At 32.6% G+C, this 24,055-nt stretch overlaps 2 protein-coding genes across 2 annotated transcripts in view; one reads left to right on the forward strand and one right to left on the reverse strand.

Annotated features, from left to right (window-relative positions):
- The first annotated feature begins 1,106 nt into the window (after positions 1-1,106).
- LOC123709258 (serine/threonine-protein kinase RIO1) lies at positions 1,107-5,504 on the forward strand. Its single transcript, XM_045660420.1, has 5 exons — positions 1,107-1,163; positions 1,256-1,329; positions 1,412-2,554; positions 4,342-4,531; positions 5,314-5,504. The coding sequence occupies exons 2-5, from the start codon at positions 1,267-1,269 to the stop codon at positions 5,469-5,471; spliced, it is 1,554 nt and encodes a 517-aa protein (XP_045516376.1). The 5' UTR covers positions 1,107-1,163; positions 1,256-1,266; the 3' UTR covers positions 5,472-5,504.
- Positions 5,505-5,508: 4 nt separating this feature from the next.
- LOC123709257 (ATP-binding cassette subfamily G member 4) overlaps positions 5,509-24,055 on the reverse strand; it is a 45,617-nt gene continuing 27,070 nt past the window's right edge. The window contains exons 3-10 of the mRNA XM_045660419.1: positions 19,340-19,460; positions 18,684-18,941; positions 18,109-18,295; positions 12,276-12,390; positions 10,567-10,944; positions 9,893-10,057; positions 7,877-8,133; positions 5,509-7,763 (exon numbers count right to left, since the gene is read on the reverse strand). Coding sequence (XP_045516375.1) covers positions 7,422-7,763; positions 7,877-8,133; positions 9,893-10,057; positions 10,567-10,944; positions 12,276-12,390; positions 18,109-18,295; positions 18,684-18,941; positions 19,340-19,460 — 1,823 coding nt within the window. The 3' untranslated portion in view covers positions 5,509-7,421. The remainder of the gene's footprint in view (positions 7,764-7,876; positions 8,134-9,892; positions 10,058-10,566; positions 10,945-12,275; positions 12,391-18,108; positions 18,296-18,683; positions 18,942-19,339; positions 19,461-24,055) is intronic.

Here is a 24,055-nt window from a genome sequence, read left to right on the forward strand (position 1 = left end):
TGCGTTTTTTAAAACAACACACGTAAGCAAATCTATAACGTTTTTTTTAATATTCGTATAGTTACACGATGACAAAAGATAGTACTAACATAATAAAATTAATTATCAGGGTACCTAAAGCCACGAGAAATACAAAATAACAGGTTGAAAGTTAAAATGCATTTCCTCAGCCTTGATATCTTAAAGCCCTAATTAAATTGCATGGACTTGACCTTTGTTACATGGCTAATCAACTGCAAACGACCATCAAGATAGACTAAATTTGTTACAGTCATTATTTTGAGCGTGAGAAGGGCAATCAGTTTTTAGCCTAATTTCAATTATGAACAGAAAATTAAAAGAACTTCATATTATCTAGGAGGTTTATTTACTACACTACTTACACTTAGATATTTCCGCAAACTACGGCTGTTAAATGAGCTTACAAAAATGTGAAATGTCGCTTTTACGACTTAATATTTTTGTATGATTAAAAATAAAAGTTTTAAATTTGAATCGTTACAACGCAGAAACATTAATAGCCATGGCGATTCATACAATTGATATTAAATTGACTGATTCCTCAATCAAGACCCCTCCTAATTTGCTTTATTTATTGTATTAATGAGATAAGTGCACTTTCCTAATTTATTTTTTCAAGGGTAAAATAAAAATTATTTTATTTTTCAAGTACTTTGTACTTTTTAATTATCAGCATTATGACATAGATTATATTTTTAATTTACTCGTAACTCGGCCTAAGACAGCGCTAGTTAAATTAATTTTCCTATAAGGGACTTTGCAACACGGTTTTCAAAATGTTCTCTAAGGGAGAACGCTCTTTTGCGATATTGAATTGGACGCCACCTAGTGTGTATTTAACTCAGCTCGCTGCGTTTGCCTGTAGGTTTATTTTGTAAATTAATAATTCTAAGTCTTCCAAATGATTGTTTACTTATATGCTAATACAACATTAATTTTTCTGCATATTAATCAAGTAAGTTTTATGCTAACATAAAATAAAATTAATAATTGTCACAGTTAACAAATAAAATATCAGAGTTGACATAAACTCTCATCCTCATCTGTCGACTCAACTGTCAATACTCTATACTCATCATTCTTTATCACTTAACCACTATTTAATCTGTGACTATGATAAAACATTGCTGGGGTCCACGAGGGTAAATATAAATAATAAAGTGATTGGTTATTCACTTAGTAAATTTAGAAATTCAAAAATTAAATTGAACTGAATTCAAACTTTTAAATTTAGAGAATCTCGCCATGAGTGATGGTCAATTTAGTGACTACGAGGAAGATTTACCTGCTAAGGTTAAATCTGTACGGGTTAGTCATTTTGAATCACATAAGAATAACTTTAATATATTTCAAAATTAACAATTAAATATTGTATTGAAAATATGTATAGTTTGCAGAAACACCTACTTATAAAAATATAAGTACTGACGAGGACGATCTTGATTCAGATGACTATTTTTATGATTCCGATGATCCTACACAAGGGTCAAGGAAAAAGAACCATGTCAACCCTCAAGCTCCTACGAATAAAGTAACATCATACCAGCCAACTGAAAAACTTTTCAAAAAATATGTTAATCGGATTAATGTCGACCACTATGAACCCTCCAACAATACCCAAAAATTCATAGAAATGAATGACAGAAAAAATGACAGTGATAGAATAAGAATAAAAGACAAACATGATCGAGCTACAGCAGAGCAGGTCATGGATCCAAGGACTAAAATGATTCTTTTTAAGCTTCTTAATAGGGGAATCATTAATGAAATTAATGGCTGTATATCAACAGGAAAAGAAGCTAATGTTTATCATGCTACATCAAAAGATGGCAGAGACTTTGCTGTTAAGATTTTTAAAACATCAATTCTAATATTCAAAGACAGGGATAAGTATGTTTCAGGAGAATATAGGTTTAGAAATGGTTATTGCCGTTCTAACCCTAGAAAAATGGTAAAAACCTGGGCAGAAAAGGAAATGAGAAACCTAGTTAGGCTGTTTAATGCCCAATTAAATGTTCCTGAACCGATAATACTTCGGAGTCATGTCTTAGTGATGACATTTATGGGTGAAAATGGCTGGCCATCACCAAAATTAAAAGATGTTGAGATATCACAAACTACAGCACGTACTCTGTATAGAGATTGTATTTTTATGATGTGGAAAATGTTCAATATATGTAAACTAGTACATGCCGACTTATCTGAATATAATTTGCTTTACCATAATGGCAATATTGTTATGATTGATGTTTCACAATCTGTAGAACATGATCATCCACATGCTTTTGAGTTTTTACGTAAAGATTGTACAAATATATCTGAGTTCTTTAGGAAAAGGGGTGTTGCTACATTAACTGTTAAAGAGTTGTTTGATTTTATTACTGATTCAACAATTAATGAGTCCAATTTGGAAGAATGTATGGAAAAATTATCGGAAAAAGTAGCTTCAAGAAACTTTGAAGAGATGACTGCCCAGGAGCAGATTGAAGAAGAAACATTCAAAAATGTGTATATTCCAAAGACGTTAACAGAGGTAATTGACAAAGTAGAATTTTATTTTGACTATAGTAGTGTCCAACATGTAGTAAAAGATAGGCAATATATTATAAACATTCTTTCATAGCACTACTGTTGTTTAATGCAACCATATTCAATAAATTAAAAAGAAACCTTTTTTCCAAATAACTCAACTCATACTTAATGAGATAAAACTAGTGCACCACTAAAGCTATTTGTGTAGTTTTTTTATTCCAAGAGTGCATCATGCAATCAGTCTTCTGACTGAGCAGATGAGATGTAGGATGATTTTCGGTTGGAGATATTCCTCATTAGGAATACATAATAATATTAGCTCAGTCAATGCTGCTGAACTCCAGGGTTCTATGTCTTTTGAGTCAGTTTATATATCCCAGTAGGGTGAATAGAAAAGCTAGGTGGTTAGGATGATATTCCAGCCTAGTCTTGTACTTCTGAGCGTATACTTTTATTTCCTTCATGTACTTCGGCATTTCTTATGAACCAAGGCGAGTTGCTTATTTGTTTAAGGATGTAGTTTTGTGTTCTTTGAATTTATGTTTTGTTATAGTCGCATGTAGCTCCTCACAATCGTATTCCGTAGGTTCACACGGGTTTTATAACAGAATTGTAGATAAGGAGTTTCTTGTTGATGGACAATTTCGAGTTTCTACCCAGTAACCAGTACAGCCAGACAGTTATATTTAATGTTGATCTCACGCCGTTTTGTTTCAATGTGTTTTTGCCATGTCAATCTACAGTCCAAATCCAATCCAAGATATTTAACTGTGTCAGGCAGTTGCTGTCCTCCTAGATTTACATGTCTTTCTTCGCAGTGTGAATGTCTGCTAGTGTTCACCCTAATCTCCACCTAACGAACCAGTTGCTTATTTCATTGAGGCTACGCTGCAGCTTTAACGTGGCCTCTTCGGGTTGTTAACTTGAAGCTAGGCTTGCCGTATCGTCTGCATAGATTGCAATATTGACTCCATGGGTACGCGGTAGAGATCTACGGCAGGTAAATATGGTGTCCAGCACTGGGCCAAGTACAGAGCCTTGAGGTACTCTTTTAGCTCAAAGCTATTGCTTTTCAATTTACACACCCTATGAGTTTGTTCGATAGTGTCGTGTTGTGCTCTAAACGGGAATTGGTGATCTTGGAGTTACAGAATTTACATTCATAGCTTGCGAGAGCCGTCGTAGTAGTACCTTCTCCAGTACTTCAGAGACAATCGGGAGAAGACTTATAGGTCGGTAAGGCTTGATACTTCATATGGCGATTTCCCATGTTCATACATAATCATCTGAGAGACCTTCCATAATGGAAGATTATGGAAGATGGAAAGTATTCAACACTTATAATCCCGTTGAATAGGGTTGTTAAGTAAGTTATAGCTTTATGAAGTAATTCGGGGAGAACCTTTTTAGTCAATGAGGTTGAAACCTGGTGCCTTTCTATTCTCCATTTGTTATATGGTTCTTTGTTCAAGGGAGGCACCCTTGTTGTTACTATCTTCGAGGGCAAATGCAATTGGAAATCCTGCTGGAGAATATTATCTATTTCTGCCTCATCTAACCCAGGAGTGGCTTCATTTGGTATAAATACTTTAGCCAGAAGTGCATAAGCATTTGCTTTTTCTAGTTTAGATGCCACCCACTTGTTTCTATCTAGTTGTATAGGTGGTTTAGAGTTTGTGGGTGTTTGTTGGTTCAAATTTTTACATGCCTTCCAGAGAGATTAGTCAGTGTCTTTATCATATGACTATAATTGAATTATATTTAATCATGTTAAATGGTATGTTTCAGGTTATAAACTATGAGCGGGATATAAATAAAGCTAAAAAAGGTGATACAGCAGACTTGATTTACAAGAAAATAGCTGGTTTTAATGAAGACTTAAGTACTGTTGATAAACCAGACATCTTGCAAGAGGACAACATTTCTGAAAGTGGATCAGGAAGCGATTCTGAGAGCAATGAAGATGATGATAATAATGGTAATTGGCATATTTCATTATACTCTGTTTTGTATACAACTATTACTTGGTAGAAGTAAAATCTCAAAAAAAAAAAACAATTATAAATTTAAAAAGATATAACTAGATATCTAATGAAAGAGATGCCTAATAATTTGTAACATCTACCATCAATCCATATTTGGTGTATGCTTGGCAAATTATTTAAAATAATAAATATGTGAAGCATATCTGTACTAATCAGACTTTTGTGAGCTTCATTTGGGACTCACTAACTTAGGTTTCTAAGAAATTATCTATATTGGATCCACAGTACTTATAAAATTTGGTAATTATTCTATTTATTTCTATGAGGGTTGCCTGGAAGATTAAGTTCCCAATAAGAAAATATGGTACTCAGTAACATTAATAAATTGTGGCAAAACTTTATTTAATTCAAATATTTAATGTATAAAATCATTTGTCTGTAACCGAAACATGCCTTTGACCCAGACACGTTATTATTGCATTTAATATTATTATGTTTATATGTGAACCTGGTTTGGAGAAATATAATAATAAAAACTTTTTTAATCATTACTTGCCATTACATTATGCATGTTATTTGGATTCCCTTATTTGCATTTTGGTATTGGATAGAGATTTCTCTAATTCAATAATCATTTTGTATGTATGTGTGTGATCTGTCTTCTGTGCCCAAAACATTTGTTATTTGACCATTGATTGATTATCACTAATCTATAAAGGTGCTGTATCTGAATAGAATGAAATATTAAATGATGATGTATATATTTTAATTTTAGAAACAAAATTCAAGAATTCAGCTAGACCTAGAGATGAGTCACCTAACACTAAGAAAGCCCGTAAGAAGGCTGTCAAAGAGGAGCAAGCAGAAAGGAGAAAAACTAAAACAAAAAAACATATTAAGAAGAGGCGAGACAAGGGAAATAGTAAAAAATAAATGTTTATATTTTGAAGCATTAAATAAAATATCAAGAGAATATGAATTTTCTTTATTACAAAAGTAAAAAAAAATGCATATTAAAACTAATGATTCCGCTGTATACACATAATATTCACATTTCTTATATGTTTGCTTATATTATAATCAGTTTATGTTACAATCAAATATTAAGTATAAAATACAATTTTATGGAATTTAATTGTCTAAATTAGACACAATTAGTCGGGCTCTTCTATAATATGATGTATACAATAGAATTTAAGTACAGTATAAAACACCTCTACCAAGTTCTACCTAAGGTACCTTAACTTTCATCATTAAAAAAATGGTCTTTGATAAAGAAAGGCTTTTAGGAACCAATATTTATATTCTTATCTTCAATATTATATTATTTTTGTTGTAATACACCTGCAGAATTAAATTGAGACAGCTTTTATAGACAGTTCCCTACTTCTGTATTTTTAATATCATATTTATTGTGTATAATAAAGTTTTTCTAGTAGCTAGATATTTCTAATTCAATAGATTCTAGCAAAGGAAACTTTCATGAAACACATAATTAAATGAATGAATGTTAAAAAATAATATTAAAATACACAAAGAGGTAGATGAAAAATGTCTTAAATAACTTTTTAGTTTCTTTTTTAAGTACCTTTTGCTGGCCCTGTTAACAGTTTTAATATACATTGTGTTCTCGAATATAGGCCGTAATAACAAAGATAACAAACTTCCTAATAATAAATAATTAAACTTGGAATTAACCATAGATATTATTCTCTAGGACATGAAATAAGGATCATCAAGTTCTGTCAAACTCAAACCTGACACATACTTAGAAAGTTAAATAGTACATGATCCGAGGGAAATACTATTTAGAACTCTGGCTTCGAAACGTACAAAATTTCTTTGACTCAAAATTCTAAATGCGTAAAGGTCCCGATGATGACCATGGTATAATTTATGGATAACACGTCCTTTGTGTTAATAATACGTGTTTAGTGTAGTGTGGTAATATAGAAGAAATTCCGTCCTTACACATACAACCGTTCACTTAATTGTTTATTAACTCTAACGATTAACTTTTAATTATATCTGTAATGCTCAACTAAGCTTCGGATTTGGATGTATTAATTAGTAAATGATTTAAGGAAGCAGATTTATTAGCTTACGATGGTGTGTGATTTAAGTTTGTATAAAATCTAAAGTCTCATCATTAATTTATTAAAACTGCTGAGTTTAGATTATGAGTAAGGTATGTATTATTAAGCCTTCTATTACATCATGCAAGAAAATAGACTAACACTGGGCAAGAAAACAATTGACACACAACTTAATCTTGAAGCTATTACATAATTTTTGTAATCGCTTTATTACATTTTTTAAGAAACGAATCTTGAGAAAACTTATTGTTTTATCACGACCATAGAATAAAATTAAATTGATAAACAGTCGCAAACATAGGAAACAAAAAAAATTAACAAACAATTATTGTCACAGTTGACGGAAATTACATTAATACGCTATTGTCTACACTTATGTAGAATAAGTATTTCTCCCAATACAACATAACGTTACTTATTCATTAATTGGATCAGCATTTTCTATTTAAAATAACATACGAAAAACCAAATGCTGCGTATTTTTCTTTAAACACGTACGTATTCAAATGATTAATCCAATCCTCGAATTTCAACTCCATATTGTGTAAAAAATTCAAATATGGAATAATCAGAGCTTAAAAGTCAATTTTTTATTTGAACCATAAACAATCTTCTACTCGCTTCGCTTACAAATCGTCCTAATAATACTAAAACATTCATAGTCAATCACGCCCATACAGGATTCTTTGGTTCACCTGTTTGAAAAATGCATTACATCACAAACATAAATTACTTGCAATCTATCACATGTAGTTGTACTCTGTACCTGGAATTATCTTAAATTATATCATGTCGCGAACCGCCACCTGAGGCCCATGAAACAAAGAAACCGTACGGCGAACATGATACTGACCATTATAAATATTTCGAACCAGACTGAACTTTTTTCGATATCTAAGTACTGAAAAAGGACGTCTGGCTTTGCAAAGTGGCAGTAGACATCATTACATTCGAGGGGTTGCCGTCCAAAGCCGAAAATTGTAAGCACCATGGCAACTACTCCGCATCGGATGAAGGAAGTCTTCATGATGATGTTCATTATTAGGGGGATTCTGTGAGCGAAGTCGAAGCCGTAGATGGCTAAACCAAGGAAAGGGGCGATAGCTGCCGGGCCAATCGCACATCCATTCTGTAATTGAAATTTATTGATAATATTTTTATGATCATGTAATGAAACTTCCAACTGCGTAAGTGCGTAGCGGCCATATGTGTGTCTATAAAAATTATTACAAAGATACCTACCCTAACACTAAACACCGATCCAATAGCCATCCCGACACCCTCAGCGACCAGAGAAACAATATTTCCTATTAGACAGAACGTCAGGAACCTATTATTGGCATATGGAACTCCGACCATGAAGAACACAATCGTTGAAAAGATCATGTTTAAGGTAACTTGTACTGGAAGTTTCGAGACTGTTAACGCTGCGTAGTATGGCACCAGGTTGTACCAGCCATTAAAATGTTCCTTTTTAACCAACTTTACCTCTTGGGGATCTGAAATCAGAATTAATACTTAGCTCACATATAAATGTCAATGACTTTCGAGAAATATTCTTTATTCGGCAACGCACCCGCGAGCCCTCTGGCATGGGAGTGTCCATGGGCGTGCCACTTAACATCAGTTGGCTCCTGCCCGTTTGTGCCCAGTTCTATAAAAAATGGATTCCAAACGTAATATAAGTAGTAAGTAAGTAACATTATATTTTCCACTACTACAAACTAACGTATTATATATTCGAGTAGTGCACCGGGGCGGTCAGCGCGATTCCCAAGAAAGAAACATCTGTATTATGTTATTTATTAACGTCATAAGTCTGTTCAAAAATCTAATTATGTTGGAAAGAGATGCACAATGATATGAATGAGAATGTGACACAATTTTACTTAAGGTTACAAATACTACTTCCACCCACAGATTCGCAACTATTCTCAGTTGCATTGATTATAATCATTGTAATGTTTATTATTATGCATGTATGTATTTGTTTATCACAGTAAGATAACGAAGCTAGAAAACACTGCTAAAATTGTTCTTCGTTTGTTTTTTTACACAAATGCGCTATTCACGCTAATTTTAGATTAGAATAAAAAGCCATATTTCTTATGTTAATATTTATTTCTTTTCCTAAAATAAAGTTCACAAAAAAATGCGACTGTACATGAATTACAGCCAATGCCAATGAATTATGGCTAATAAGTAATATTATGTTGACTTAATTTTCTACAATACTAGTGAATAGTTTAAACTAGGGTAAAGTTCATTAACAGTCTTAGTGTTTAATAATGTTTGTCACGTTAATATAATTGCAGCAGTAGTACTTGTCTTTACATGAGACCCTAAATGAACAAGAATGCAAATCTAATAAAACATTAATACACGATATAATCATAAATAAGAAATTAATTAGCAAAAACAAACTGAAGAATATTTGCTCAATTAAAAACTATGTATCATTAGTCATTTCATTCAACGGATTATAAAATGGTCTCTGGACACAGTACATCTTTAGGTACAATACACATACTGCACAAATAAATTTAACCGGATACAACTTCCATCAATAATAAATCGAATAAATATTTAAAAATCTCAATAAATTATATTCAGGTTTATTATGGGTAGGGTATTTAATAGGGGTACCTATTAATAAGGATTATCAGTTTGTGTCATTTTAATTAAGCGTTTCACGATTCGAATATAGTTATTTTTATAACGCGCATATATGTCACCGTAAAATTATAAATACCGGTAGTTTAGGTTAGACCAAATAGTAAAAAACAAATCGAAAACATATTATTGATTAACTACTAAGTAATTAATAAATACTTGTTGTCATAATTCTTGAATTGCATTCATTTTGTTTGACTGATACCCGTGTTTCAGTCCTAACACTGTGGACACAGAACGATCTACTATAAAGCCAACCAATCAGGGACAGCCTTTGGACAGTTGACAATTTGCCAATTTCAAGATTGTAATTTGACGATTTCACTTCGATATACAATCTACCTAATAATAATACGTTAAATTGTAAGCAGGGGGTTTATACAAGATGTTTTAACAGTAGTGTATGTAGGTTAAGTCATCTTGACTAAACCCCCAGTACGTTGAGGTTCACAATGTTTGGACAGTTAGCAATCTCGCGAGATAGATTATACAATTACAATTTTACGGTGACATAATAAATGTTGTAAAAAGACAAAATTAGTTACAATAATACAATAAGATTCAGTTTGATAAAAACATACTTACATACTAGTACTGGTACCATGATTTGTGTGTAAACGAAGAATATAACAAGACCCACGCACATCTTTAAATGGTTGAACATCTGTGTACCGTCATTTGCCATATTGAAGAAACATACGCCTATCAAAATCGCACAGCCTATGTGATGTATAGTTTGAATCCATAGTGCTAAAAAATATATTGGATTGCCTTAAATAGAATTGGGCGCAGGCTTTAAAAAATCTTACAATAATAAGCTACCTACCCTGTATGGGGTCTTGGCCTTAGATTCCATTCTTTGATTATATTTATATCATAAACGAGAAGGTTATCAGCCTTCTGTCTGACCCATGTTGTCGATTTTTGCCGACATGCCGGTTTCCTCACAATGTTTTCCTCCACCGTACGAGCCAGTGTTGGATGAGCTTATATACATAAGATCCATTGTACACCAATGGACCTACTGCCGGGGATCGAACCTAAGACCTATATGCCACTAGGCCAATCTAGCTCTTGAGAGTTGTTGCTAATTATTGTTAAACATTTTAATTTTTCGGTCGGAGTCAAATGTTTTAATAATGTCTTATTTATTTGTTTACGTTTAAAAATAGTAAAAATGCAGATTTTACTTCTTTATTATATTTGTTAAAAAGTTACTCGTTTAGTAACAGTTTCTTTAACTAATTAAATCAACCCACCTTGTCGATTTCTTGATATTTGCAATAACATTCTTGTTAGTAGTATAATGAACTGTTGGGATAATGTACTGGGGTATCCTTTGGATTCTACTTTCTGCATTTTCATCCAGGCCACTGAGGAGTCCTTAGAAATTTTACTCGCTAAAGTTGTTGATGATGCTGCCGTATACTCTTGCATGTTAAACGTGCATTTGTCTGTTGATAATACTATTTCCGTTTCACCAACATTGTCATCTGTTTGATAACAAATCTTTAATTGCATTGTATTGCCTGGCTCCAGGTTTGTACTGTCTATTTTAGTTGACTTATACAGACTACCGTTGAGAATTTCTTCTGATAATATTTGTATGCATTCTTGACTCTCCGTCAGCTCGATTACTGAAATATTAGTCAAATAAATGAATACAGGATATTTTATTATCAAAAATAATTCGCGAAGTAAATTGGCTTTTGTATGACGCAGATTGAGTCACAGTTTTCATATAGATACCGGCAAACTTTTTGAGCATTACAAGGGAGTGGGAGAAAGTTTGGGAATCGTACACAGGGCTGGACACAAACGTCAACTGATTTACCAATCACGTGATAGACACGACACTCTCCCGCCGCCGCGCACCACCGCCCCCCTCCTAATTATACCTAAAAATCATTTCTGCGCAGGCAAGACATTTGTTGAAGATGTTTGTCGGTATCTATACGAATGGAAGCTATCTTACTGATTCGCACAGTTCAGGCCGTCCGATTATATGTTATTCATTTTTATTGTCTAGATAAAAAACCCACTGCCCAAACAGAAACAATCCAATATTTTATAGGTAGACAGGATCCTCATGTCTGGGTCAATTACAAGTGCCAACGCAGTTGCTCCACTGATAGACGTTTGGCGTGCGTTATACTGACAATACATTAGAGATTTGTGTCTTATTTGATAAAATTATTGTTATACTATATTTATTGTTGATGTTTCTTTGTACTCTATAATCTTATTTTTTGTGTTGTAAAACTGATATATTTATGTATATCAGAAATAAGGATTCTATAACAACAACAGTCTTCATTATCACTAACAATTTAACTGACAGGTCTTTACGAATCTAAAGTCCCTTACACGTTTATTTATATTATTGTATGTGTGCAAGAATCGTCCAATTAAAAATAATGATTGTTTCGAAAAGAAAAACCGCCTTATAAGCTACGATACTAAGCTGTAGAATGAGCAGCGTAGCCTTATAAGTTCTAATTAAATGCATATATCTTTTTGTCGTAAAGCTAGTAAGAATTGTAGCAAATTGTAGTTCATGGTAATAACCTTTATCAGCACTTAAATAAAATGTCAAATACTGCACCTTTACGAACAATTCTGGCATTTGGCTATCTAGTAGTCCTTGCTTTAAATATTTCTTTACATTTTCTTTAATAACGAACTTTACTAAAATATTTGCACAACACTTAACCTTACTAATATTGTGTATATGGTGACGTAACCATCATCTGTACATATTTGAAGAGCTTTAGAAAAATGATTGTCATTCACTTCGAAATACTGATGACATCTCTAATATATAGGTAAGTCCGAATCACTAATTTTGTATGAGAGTCCAGTGTTATATGCTATTGTAAATATGGCATATATCCAAAATAATTCAATATTTAATACACTAGTTATTTTTGCAATTATTTTAATTAAGTTTTATAATTTAGTTACTTACTATAATCGGCTGGATTGTGATGGCGAGGACAAGCTAGGCCCAGGCTGGATAGATGTGGTACCATGGCCTCAGTGTCTCCTTGGTAGATGCATAGGCCATCTGCGATTATGTACGCCTGCAAACGTAAACTAAATCAGTACAAATACCAACTCGCCAAACAAAAGTAGTTCAGTGCTATAATGACGCAAACCAAATTAGGCATCACACTTAGCGTACAGCATCGTCATTTTACTTTTTTGCTAGATTTTTTACAATAATTTCCTTAATCTAATAGAGACCTAAGACACAAGAGAAGACACGATACGTGAATAAATTAAAAATTGTACGAGCCAAGGATGAACATTTTGCGCACTCTGGCTTTATTTATTTATTAAAATAATATATATTTCTAAATTTACAGTATGTGTTAGCTTTTCTGAAATACATGACTATTATATTAAACATTAAACGTTAAACATTTATTTATGTTTAAAAATTTGTATATAAAAATATACAACTTCCAATTTTAGATTTTATTATTAACTTCTTAGTGTTATAATCGTGGCTATTACCTAAATCGTCGGAGATACAACCCGAGAGTAAAGCCAGATGCAGGCACTCTCTTCATTCATTCATTTAGCAATAAATTATTTAATATCCTTTGTTTAACGCGGATTGATAATAAATGGGTGTATATTTTATTTTCACATTAAAGCATCCTGTTGTCCCAGTTGAAAAATATTTTCTCGCGAGTGCGTTGCTGGCATTTTAAAAATTGGTACGCTCTTTTCTCAGAAAACCCTAAGTCGAATTGGTATTAGAGGAAGCCTTGACCATAAGGATAAGATTATGCCTTTAGGGTTCAAATCAATTAGTTATGAATCAAGTAGTTTTTAGTAATTTAGCCATCATAAACGTTACACAGAATATAAATCGTGTGTTGGCCAGTTTCGACTTTTTATAGCTAACTCGATTTTAAGTGGGGCCTTAACGGATCTGGTTTTTATATAACCAAATATGAACATTTAAGACCAAATCTAGACTGATTCGTGAATATCTTACTGGTATAGAAATATCTTTTATAACTACGCCTGCGTTAACGAGGTATCTTGATCTGTTTCAAGGAACAAATCTTACAGAGTACTAAGTTCGTAAATTATGGAGCTGCCACGTTTCGGCCTCGTATTCAGTTTTTCTACGTAAGTAGGTACCGCTTGTACTTGACACACATCAGGGACATTTGGGTTTAAGACTTGCCACTTTTCTCACGACTTTTTCATTCCCCGTTGGACTAGGTTAATAAAAAAAATAGACCCAGCACAGGTGTAAGGATTTTGTAAAAGCCATCAATTCATTACTTTTCTATAATTTAAAAGACTTCCGGACAACGAATATTTAATCAAAATAATTATAATTGTAAAATATGGCATCTTTCAATCGCGAACTACGCAATAAATATCAACACAATACACTCATAAAATCATTGGAAAAATCCTACGAATGTATAAGATAAGAAAATTGACAAACAATAGTGAAAACACTACATCATTTGTAATCAATAGTTCGTAATTATGATTATATAATAGCGTGATACGTGCTATATCATGCTCATACGAAGGCTAATAAATAAAATAAAATAAAATGTGTAGAATACATTTCTACTCATTATCTGAAATACACAAAAGAGTTGTTTCCGTAAACATAAGGTAATGGATTCTCATGAGCACCTGGAGGGCTTAAGACAAAATCGCTTTACCAAAGGCCAGACCCACTACCGCAAAAGGAATTTGTATAAGAATGATATCAACTCACGCTGTCACGTGACCATTTCCATACAAATTTGCGTTAGTAAGTCGTTTGCCGCAAAGTGGTTTTGTCTCAAGTGTCATCTGTCAGCTGCCAAATAATGTCAGCAACCATCTGGCAATATTTGATATAACGCAAAAAACCACAGTTCCATTTCTGTTACACTTATGCTGTTAGCTGTTAAATATTCAACGTTATTATAATATAGGAAATTTTAATTGCATTTATATCTACACAAAAAGTTTTAATAATATGGCATTAAAAGCTAATATATATTTTATTAAGTGTTTCGAAATTTACATAATGGGAGATGCATATTTATTTTTAGAAAAATCTATGTACCTGCAATATCAGCAGAATAAATACAATAGTATGTCACTACAAAGTACATATTAATCATGAACATGACGTTATTTCTACATTTTGCTCTGAATGCAATCAATAATATGCGATACAAAATAGAGGACTAAATCGCGCATTTTATTAATTGTATGGAAACTTTAAATCGGCCATAACATTTGGTATTCATATTTCAAAAAACCTTATTTCTTTACTGTGTTAGTCTGTGGACTGAAAGGTAAATGACATGAACAGGGAGCCATAGAAGTTTCTGCCTCCAAGTATAAGGTATCGAATTCTTATATAACTACCAACATATACCTACCAAGTGTCCATTATATAAATCATTACGAACGATAGTCATTAATTATGTGTTTTTTTTGCTATTCGTACTTCTTGTGCACTGTGAAACAATAATCTGCATAAAACAATGATGCAAGAAGTAAATCACTTTAATGACCTATACAGACTTTGCTACCTATAGCATGATTTCTAACCGATGAATCGTATCTTGTCTTGTTTGACATATATTTAGAATTTGTAATAATTATGTTGATGTCATCTATATATTATAACTTCTGGCTCGTTATTAGCTACTCATATATATTTATAGAGACTTATTAAACATTGGATTAGCTTTTACATTTTGTTTATATTTATATGAGTGCACTTTATTTTAGTTATTGTTATTATTATTTTTTTTGGTAAAGTATTTATGCACTTCTTGTACTTAACCCTCCGTAGGTGTTTTTTTATTGTTCCACACTCCCTATTGTCTGGAAGAAAGGCTGGCAAAAATTGCTTACTGCAGCAAAAGATCAAATGGAGGCTGCATCTTATAATAACCTAATACAGATATATGCAATATCTATCTTGGTACACTATTAAAATATATAAATTGGATAAATATTAGGTTCAGTACGTTAAATTATCACACATTTCATTGAAAGGCACTAATATTAACCATATCAAGCTCTGTAAGGTCGTGACTACAGAATAAATTTACTCGTGTTCTCTTACCTAGTTTATTTAAACGATCAACTTATTAGCGTAAACATAAATAAAAAACATAGTTTCAATAAGGCACTCTGCCATAGGAACCAAATTTTTTAAATTCATTTTAAGTTATTATTATTATTACTTGAGGACCGATCAAGTGAAAGACTCATCGTTCACAAAACTGTACACTATAAGTAATAAGAGGGGCGCTGGACAGAAACCGGTGGAAACGGATGGTCCGCTCTACATTGACCGTTGCTGACCACGACGCTCAGACATGAGCTGCCGATTAAACAGAGAGATTATTATTACTCTTTATTTAAAAAATAATAAATAAGGTTTTTTTTATTAAACTTGTAACAAGTGAGAGGCAATGCTTAAGACAGGACAAACGTCCTGTTTTAAATCCTATAAAACATATGTTTCGACATGGTAGGTATGAGTTGATAGTAAGTTGCCTTAAAAATATCAATGTATTGACAGGATTTTACCATACAACATTGTATGCTATGAAGTACGAACATGGAGTTAGACCTTCGGTCATTGAACACGGTGTCCAGCAAGTCATCGATCTTATAAGTCTTTTAAAGTATTACTTGGATATAACATTTTCGTATATAGAAAAGTTTATTAATGCGATGCCGTAATGAGGAAATATTTTATTCTATACTTATTACAGAATGGCCTTATTTATTTATGATAGCTTTTAGACATATGTACCACATTAAAACCTCATTAAAGTCAAGAAAAGAGTAATTTTCCTTAGACTTGCAATTCCTAACTGGGTCATATGTGATTAATGTGGCTCTATAATATATAATGTATAAATATAAGTCTACTTTATTTTGTTCCCTGAGCTCGCCCAACGTATAGAATTGAGCAGAGCTTGTGGAGATATTTGAAACTAAATAGTACAACGTAAATACATTATTTGTCTAGTATAGAACTACGTGCTATTGTCGTTGGATTTTCGTGATGTCAGCTGTCATTTGATAATCTCGTAACGTCGTATATGGTTTGACTTAATTGAACCAATTGACAAAACTATCGATGACTATATAAGATGAATTTACAGAAAGCAAACATTTGCTAATAAATCCCATAATCATGTACAAAAACAAATAATGTCTACCTTGACACCGATAAGTACAATAAAAGATTTATCAAGTTGAGAAATATTCGCATTAATTTTCCATTCATTAAAAAGTACAAAGAACACAAATAGATTCATTTAGTCATTATTGGATGCATTAAACATTAAAAAATAAAGTCATTTTAAGGCGTTTAAAAGTTTTATTTTTATTTCCAAGAACAGACTCTTTACTATATCTCGTATATACTGCACTGCACTATTCTATGTTATGCTTAAATGCTGGGATGGTTATATCTCTTTTGTGGTCGCTTATAAAACGTAAACGACCGACTTTCATACATGAGGTCATAGGTTCAATCCCCGGCCATACATTAATGGACTTTATGTCTATGTGCGCCTCTAACAATCGCTCGTACGGTGAATGATAGCATCGTTAGGAATCCGGCATATATCAAATCAAGAAGTCGACGACATGTGTCAGATAGAAGGCCACCTACGTGTCTATGGAATAAAATTTATCAAAGGAACAAAAGCAATGTGAGGCCAAAACCCCTTTACGGTTGTACGCCACTGCATTGCTAGCTTATAATAAAGATTTTGGTTAAATCTAATAAATTGGTTAGGGTTTATTAGATTTCACCGGGAGCATTATATCGATACAAATATTTCCGATATATATATATCCGGTGTATTCATTGGATATGAGACAAGACCAATACGTAAGAAATTTGCCCAATATTAAAATCAATAGGTCAAAGTCGACCTCGTCAGCTAGGGTTGTCAAACTATTATCATAGATAGATGTTCTTTGAAGCTACCCTATTCTAAACATAACAGGTAAATTTGAAAATACATTAATATGGTTTACTATGTGTAAAGTATGACACAAAGTTTAATTTCTTGTTTTCAATTTAAACTCTATATAACGATTTATAAAAGCACATATATTCAAAGCTGAATAAAATTACATTCACATTTATATTAATAGGTATTCATTACAATTAGAGTGTTTTTTGTATAAATGCATAACAACCCTACTGCATCTAAGGATTCTTGATTTATAGCTTGCCAACTGCAATAACATTTGACAGTTAACATTGGATACCAAATAATGATAAAACATAAATTATTATCACCCATTAATAGCAACATTGAATATAGATCCTTATCAGATTTACTATATTTTATTACAGATTCAATATTGCGACCTCTAATGAATTAGTGTCGTTTGATAGATATTACAAATGATCAGTTTAAGGGCGCTAATCAACATCAATATATCACAGTTAATAAAGGATATATCGATAAGAAATAATAAATTCAAGAAACACATTTCGCTTTTAGCACCGTTTTTAATAAGTGTAAATAATTTATGCTTATTATGTACTTCGAAGAAAAATTTATACAAACCTAAAATGCAAGCATAATACTCCACCTTGGCCAAGCCTTGCATATATTCAATGCGTATAATGAGTTCGATCATGCGAAACTATTATTGAATGACAGATAACACATTCGACAAATTACTGACAAGTTAAAGCATGCGAAATGTCAAAACTGGTTACTTTGAAATTTAAAGTCACAATTTAATGCGTTGAATGAAAGTTTTTATAATACCTGATCAAACAACTCGAAAAGCGAAGCGGCAGGCTGGTGGATGGTGCAGACCACAGTTCTCCCTTGTCTCGCGAGCTGCTTTAGTAGTTTGACACACTGCACAGTCGTGACATTGTCCAGACCACTCGTCGGCTCATCAAGGAAGAATACAGGAGGATTGTTCACCATCTCCAGGGCGATTGATAGCCTGATTAAACATTTCAAATATAGCTATCAAAATATTGGTTTATGTACTTCTTAGTCTTTACATTTGACATTGTGATCTTTATGTAATTTATCACTCTATTTTTTATATGTCAAGCGTATCCCAAATTATTAAAGAACTTCCAAATATTACTATCAGAATTTTTTAATCCTATACTTTTAGTATATGGTTAGTCAAAGTTTTTGGCGGGCTGACGATAAAAAACGGGCTTGTGGGACGACAATAATAAATAAGTCGTTTAGATAATCTTGGAGAGCAGTATTTTGTGTTTAGTACAATATGGGCGGCGTTCGGTATCACTTACATCAGGCGCGCCTCCTGTCCGTTTGCTTCCTATTACATTAAAAAAACTTGTTTTGCAAATACCTACCTCTTCTTTTGTCCACCCGATAATTGATCGGTCTTAGTGTGCTGGTGTTCCAACAGGCCTAACTCTTGTAATATCTCTTCTGAGGGGGCTTTGCTTCCTTTTGGCAATTTCAAGCTGGCCGCGACGTCCATCGCCTCTCGCACAGTTAATAAAGGCTGAAGCAAGTCTTCTTGTGTGATATAACACGAAGATCTTTGGAACGATTGGTTATCGCGTGCTTCGCCGTTCACTAATAGCTCGCCTGTGACACCATTTGACCTTAAAAGTTAATTTACTATTAGCAAGTATTATTATTCGAATAAATTTGATATTGTTCGAAAAGATTTGCTAGTATAACGTTGCTTCGGCTCGTCTATAGATTTGGTTTAACTATATAACAACAAATATAACTTGCAATGACGGTCGATTTTATCGAGTTATGTACAAAACTTTGAAAACATTTTCATATAATCATCAGATAAATTCTGGACCAAACAAGATCAATAAAGTGCACTGGAAACTTTAAATTATGTTTCGTCTAACTTTTGGTTCCTATTTATATAAACGCCTCAATCTTATATATACAACAACTAAATTCTCAGCCGAACGCCGTCTCATAAATCTTAGACATCTCGCTCCTTCATGATCCTCGTCGGCAATAAACAAAAATCATTTACCTGTAACCGGATATAGCATTCAACAGTGAACTTTTGCCAGCACCAGATGGGCCCATGATCGCAACCAGTTGTCCGGACATAAACCTTCCATTTACGCCTTTCACAACTTGTCGTGATGAGCCTGAAAACATATGTAAATTTTACAACTCATTCGGACCGCAACAAATCCTAATTATTGTTTATATATTGCTAACATTTATTATTATATAACTGCCTGCATAGGGGAATTGATCTCTAAGAATCTATATATGTTTAATTCGCTCAAGAGTGGGATACAGAATCGAGTGTTAACATGAACAAAGTATGATAATAAGATAGTGTAAAACGGTCGAAGTCCAGGCTAAGGAAAGTCGTGTAATCAAACGCGAGCCACAGATCAAACTTACTTTGTATGTAATCATTGTATACAAAACGGTTATATAAACCCTCACCGTGACTCGACTTAGCTCGGACTTGAACCCTCTTACAATTACGTTTCAGAAGGTCAGCGTAAATATCACTCCCGTGTGTAAAAATGTGTCAAATTTAAAGTCCATTGACTCGCGTCCATAGTCATTAGCCTCTACAGAGTTTTCGTAAGTTTTATAAATATATTTTATTTTTTCCAATTCATAAAGGTGCAATAAAAATAAAGTACGAATTAAAATTACTCACAAATGATGTAATTTAATCAAATTAAGATAACGATATATTCAAAACAAAGACAAAAACCACTATAATTTATACAATGCGGTACATTTATTTATACTAAACATTTAAACTTGTTATATAATCGGTATAATTATAAACACATTTAATAATGCGTAGATCTGACTTGTGGTTTTAAATCACGGGTCCACCAAAGGACTTTTCTTTCTATTGGGGTGCAACTCTTTCAAGGCGGAAAATAATAAACGTAAAAAAATTTCCTCCAACTTTATTTTTTTCCCTTTGGAGTAGAGACTCTTGGGCCGTAGGGTTCAAGTGCACCGGTGCTTATTAAATATTCAAGTTGGCGCCTGGTACCTACCGGTGACCTCACTACTTGTGCTTTCCTCGCTCAGCGATTAAGTATCGCAATAAGTGAGTAAAAGCTGCCAGCATTGAAGGTATGTATTTGTATATTCCATTTATACATTTTTTTATTATTATTACTATGTAGGAAGGTTATTATTATATTTGTGTTTTGGAAATAAGTTTAGACTAAACTTACTATGAGCTAAAATCTTAATAAATTGAATAAGTTAAGACTTAAGAGGTTTATATATTTTAATAATGAATATTATGGATTGTTTAACCTGTAATTTATATATTTCACCTTGTTAAATTATACAACAAAGGTTAATAACCTTTTGTGTCGGAAAAGTTACGAATTATTATGAAATTATTGCATATTGAAATATGTTATAGTCCTAAATGTTTAAAGGATGGAACTGATACTGGAATTGTTGTAAAGTTATTTTCTCGATTATATATATAATTTTTTCCGCGCACCACCGCTATGTGGAACCAGCTACCCACTGAAGTAATTCCGAGCCAATTCGCTTTTCGAATTACCATGCATGATATTGTTAACCTCTTCCTTGTTCCTTTTAAGTATAGGAAGATTATATTGACCCCATAACGACTCATTACTACCCTCCGCTAGAATCTGCAGTGCTGTATGCACCCAAGGAAATGTAAAGGGAATAATTTGAATTCTCACAACTCACAAGTATACTCGTGTACTATACGGAGTCTTAAGCCTCGACCCTTAGATGGAGTTGTTGAGTCATACGACTCTCATCCCTGAAGTCGTTGGTTCTACCTCGGCTGCTTACCAATTGACTTTATATTTATTTAACGCATTTAACATTCGCTCGAACGGTGAAGGAAAATATCGTAAGGAAACCGACTTACCTTAGACTCAAAAAGTCGACGGCGTTTCAGACACAGGAGGCTGATCATCTACTTGCCCATTAGATTGACAAATAATCATGAAACAGATACAGAAATCTGAAGCCCAGACCTAAAAAGTTTGTAGCGCCACTTATTGATCTATTTAACTTTCCAATGAACTATACACAATACCGCGTAGATAGAAATCCAATGAAAGTACATGTCTTTCCGGTTGGGTAAATAACACGATTTGCTAACTGCACTTGTACAATACATGACCCTAATAACAACCCTAAAAACTAGTCTACCTTGATCGACGGCCTACTTTCAAACACTTCCGGATCCTCATTACACATTCACGGTACGATAATTCATTACAATTTGCTTATTTAAATCATTGTACGCGATTTAATTACTATAATATCTGTACCTATATATAAGCATTGCACCCCATATTGCTTGTGAGACAGATGTTTTTATTTGCACACTGGCTGAATTCACAAGAATTGCCTTATTTATAATTATTCGTTATAAAATGGTTTAGATTTTAAGTTTTTACTTGTTATGTTTATATTATGTTTTTAGTTTAGTTTTCTATTGTATTAGTATTAAGTAACTGTAAAAATAGGAAAAAAAAGAAATAAATAAATAAGATTATGAGAGTTCATTTGCTCACTGTTCCCAGCGCAGATATTTTCTGTCTTCAGATAGACCAATGGAATTTGAACCGAAATCCATTGGAGTAACTATAATACTTAAACTAAACTGTACCTTAGTTTTCGGTTTAGTACCTACTACACATTTCGATCAAACTTTAACTAATATTCAATATTCATTTTGCACGCCGATCAATCCAAATAAATGCCTTACAACACTCGTGGACAGCGACAGACATTAAATAGACTTATTAACTTATTTAACATATAAGTTATAATTTTATACATAACCATAATATATAATATATCGTACCTACTATACCTTAATGTACCCAACATTTGTCTTAGAAGTAATAATTAGAAACAAGACGGAACTTACAGTTGGCCTACTACTTAAAACCTTAGGGTGTGCAGCCCAAGTGTTCTTCAAGAACTTAGTTTACCTAGGCGAAGGCCGAGGTTGTTTGAGATACCAAGGGCCAGATCGAGTGTCTTGCAGAGATCTCTGTTAACAAAGACGTTGCGTCTACAGAATGTTGCAGCTGTCTCCCGGCTCTATGCCAACTTTTATATTTTCGCAGAGTAAGCTCAAAGTCGCGATATATGTATCTTATGTATTTAGTACTATATATTTACTGTGAAAGTAGGGTATGTATTTTTGTGAATAAATAAATATATAAGCGATATGATGGTACGAAAATAACATTGAAATAAGATAAAACCGCACAAAAGCAAACAGTATTCCCCGCCGAGACACGATGCAGATAATAAAACAAAGAGAACTGGTCCTTTGTATACAAACAAACGAAGCAAATTTTAATATCATTGTTTATTTATAAATATTTATACTGGTTTCTAAAAAGTTTTATCTTCCAATGGCAATCCAATTTCCTGCTTTTACTCGTAAAATTTATTAATTGTGACTCAATTAAAGTTAGGATTAGCTTTTATACTTTTATTTATACATATTATTATTTATATATTTTCTTTAGAATTTAACACGTTATTTTGAGTTTTTTTTTGTTAATTAATTATGCACTTCTTGTACTTTAACCTCTGTAGGTGTTTCTTTGTTTTTACTGTTCCCTATTAGGGTTGCCTGGAAGAAATCGCTTGTTAGCGATAAGATCGCCCGTTGTCTAATAACTTATGTAACCTGCTTTTTTGTTTCTTTATGTATGATTTTGTATATTATGGTAACGAAGTGTAAATAATATTAGATGTCGTTAAATTTGTTCCTTCCTAGATCCTACTTGCTTAGCAGGTCCTGAGTTCTACTCACGGGGAAACAATAATTAGTAGAAAAAAGTTCATTGGTTCTTATCATAGGTACCATTACATTGACTATGTATTAAAACGTTAAAATCTGCTTTAAATGTTTGTATGAAAAACATATATGGTTTAAAATCTGATTCCCAGACCGAAAAGGGTTATTAACAAGTTACGAAGAAACACTTTTATCCAACTTGGTGCATTAGTTTTATTGTTCAACGTTCAATCATTTCCGTTTAAGCCTTTTGCACCATAAACTATGTTTAACCAACCAAAGTCTGATGTCACATAGACGATACCATTTACAATATCACCACAATTTAAAATTCAGAAATACATATTGCAATGGCGATTATTATTGCGTAGTACTTGTTTTGTTTTATATATAAACCAAATATATGTAAATAATAATATTATTACGATGTAGGTTAAGAAAATTGGAAACACTGTTAATTTTTAATATATTAATAACGTTAGTCAGTCAAATGATTAAAAATTCATAACAAAACCTATCGATCTTTCACTACCACAGTCACTTAAAGCGTATAACGTTAAAGCGTATACGCTTAACGTACGTATGTACGATATAAATACATTATTTTACTAATAAATGGAGTATGTATGAATTTTATAAGGACCAGTATTTGAAACTTGTAAATTGATATTTAAATGACGTCTTTTGTTTAAGTGTTTTGTGATTTTACAAGATCTCGTGTGCTACTGTTTATTTTACTATTAAAGGAACATTTTAAAACGTGTATAAGTGTTGTTAAGATCATTTTTACCTCTAAGAATCCAATTACTTCGTAAATTCTAATGAAAATAATACTTAGTAGGTTTACAATATAAACCCACATCACGCAAAGTAATTATTATAGTTTTTGTAATGATGATTGTATCGAGTTTTGTACTCAATTAATACTGAGTTTTG

The sequence above is a fragment of the Pieris brassicae genome, chromosome 5 (genome assembly GCF_905147105.1).
Source record: "Pieris brassicae chromosome 5, ilPieBrab1.1, whole genome shotgun sequence".
Taxonomy (NCBI): domain Eukaryota; kingdom Metazoa; phylum Arthropoda; class Insecta; order Lepidoptera; family Pieridae; genus Pieris; species Pieris brassicae.

Excerpts from the sequence above, each read along its gene's own strand:
- LOC123709258 (XM_045660420.1), top strand. The coding sequence starts at position 1,267 with ATGAGTGATGGTCAATTTAGTGACTACGAGGAAGATTTACCTGCTAAG. Across the intron at positions 1,330-1,411 it reads CTAAGGTTAAATCTGTACGG|TTTGCAGAAACACCTACTTA; the intron begins GTTAGTCATTTT and ends AAATATGTATAG. Across the intron at positions 2,555-4,341 it reads TTCCAAAGACGTTAACAGAG|GTTATAAACTATGAGCGGGA; the intron begins GTAATTGACAAA and ends GGTATGTTTCAG.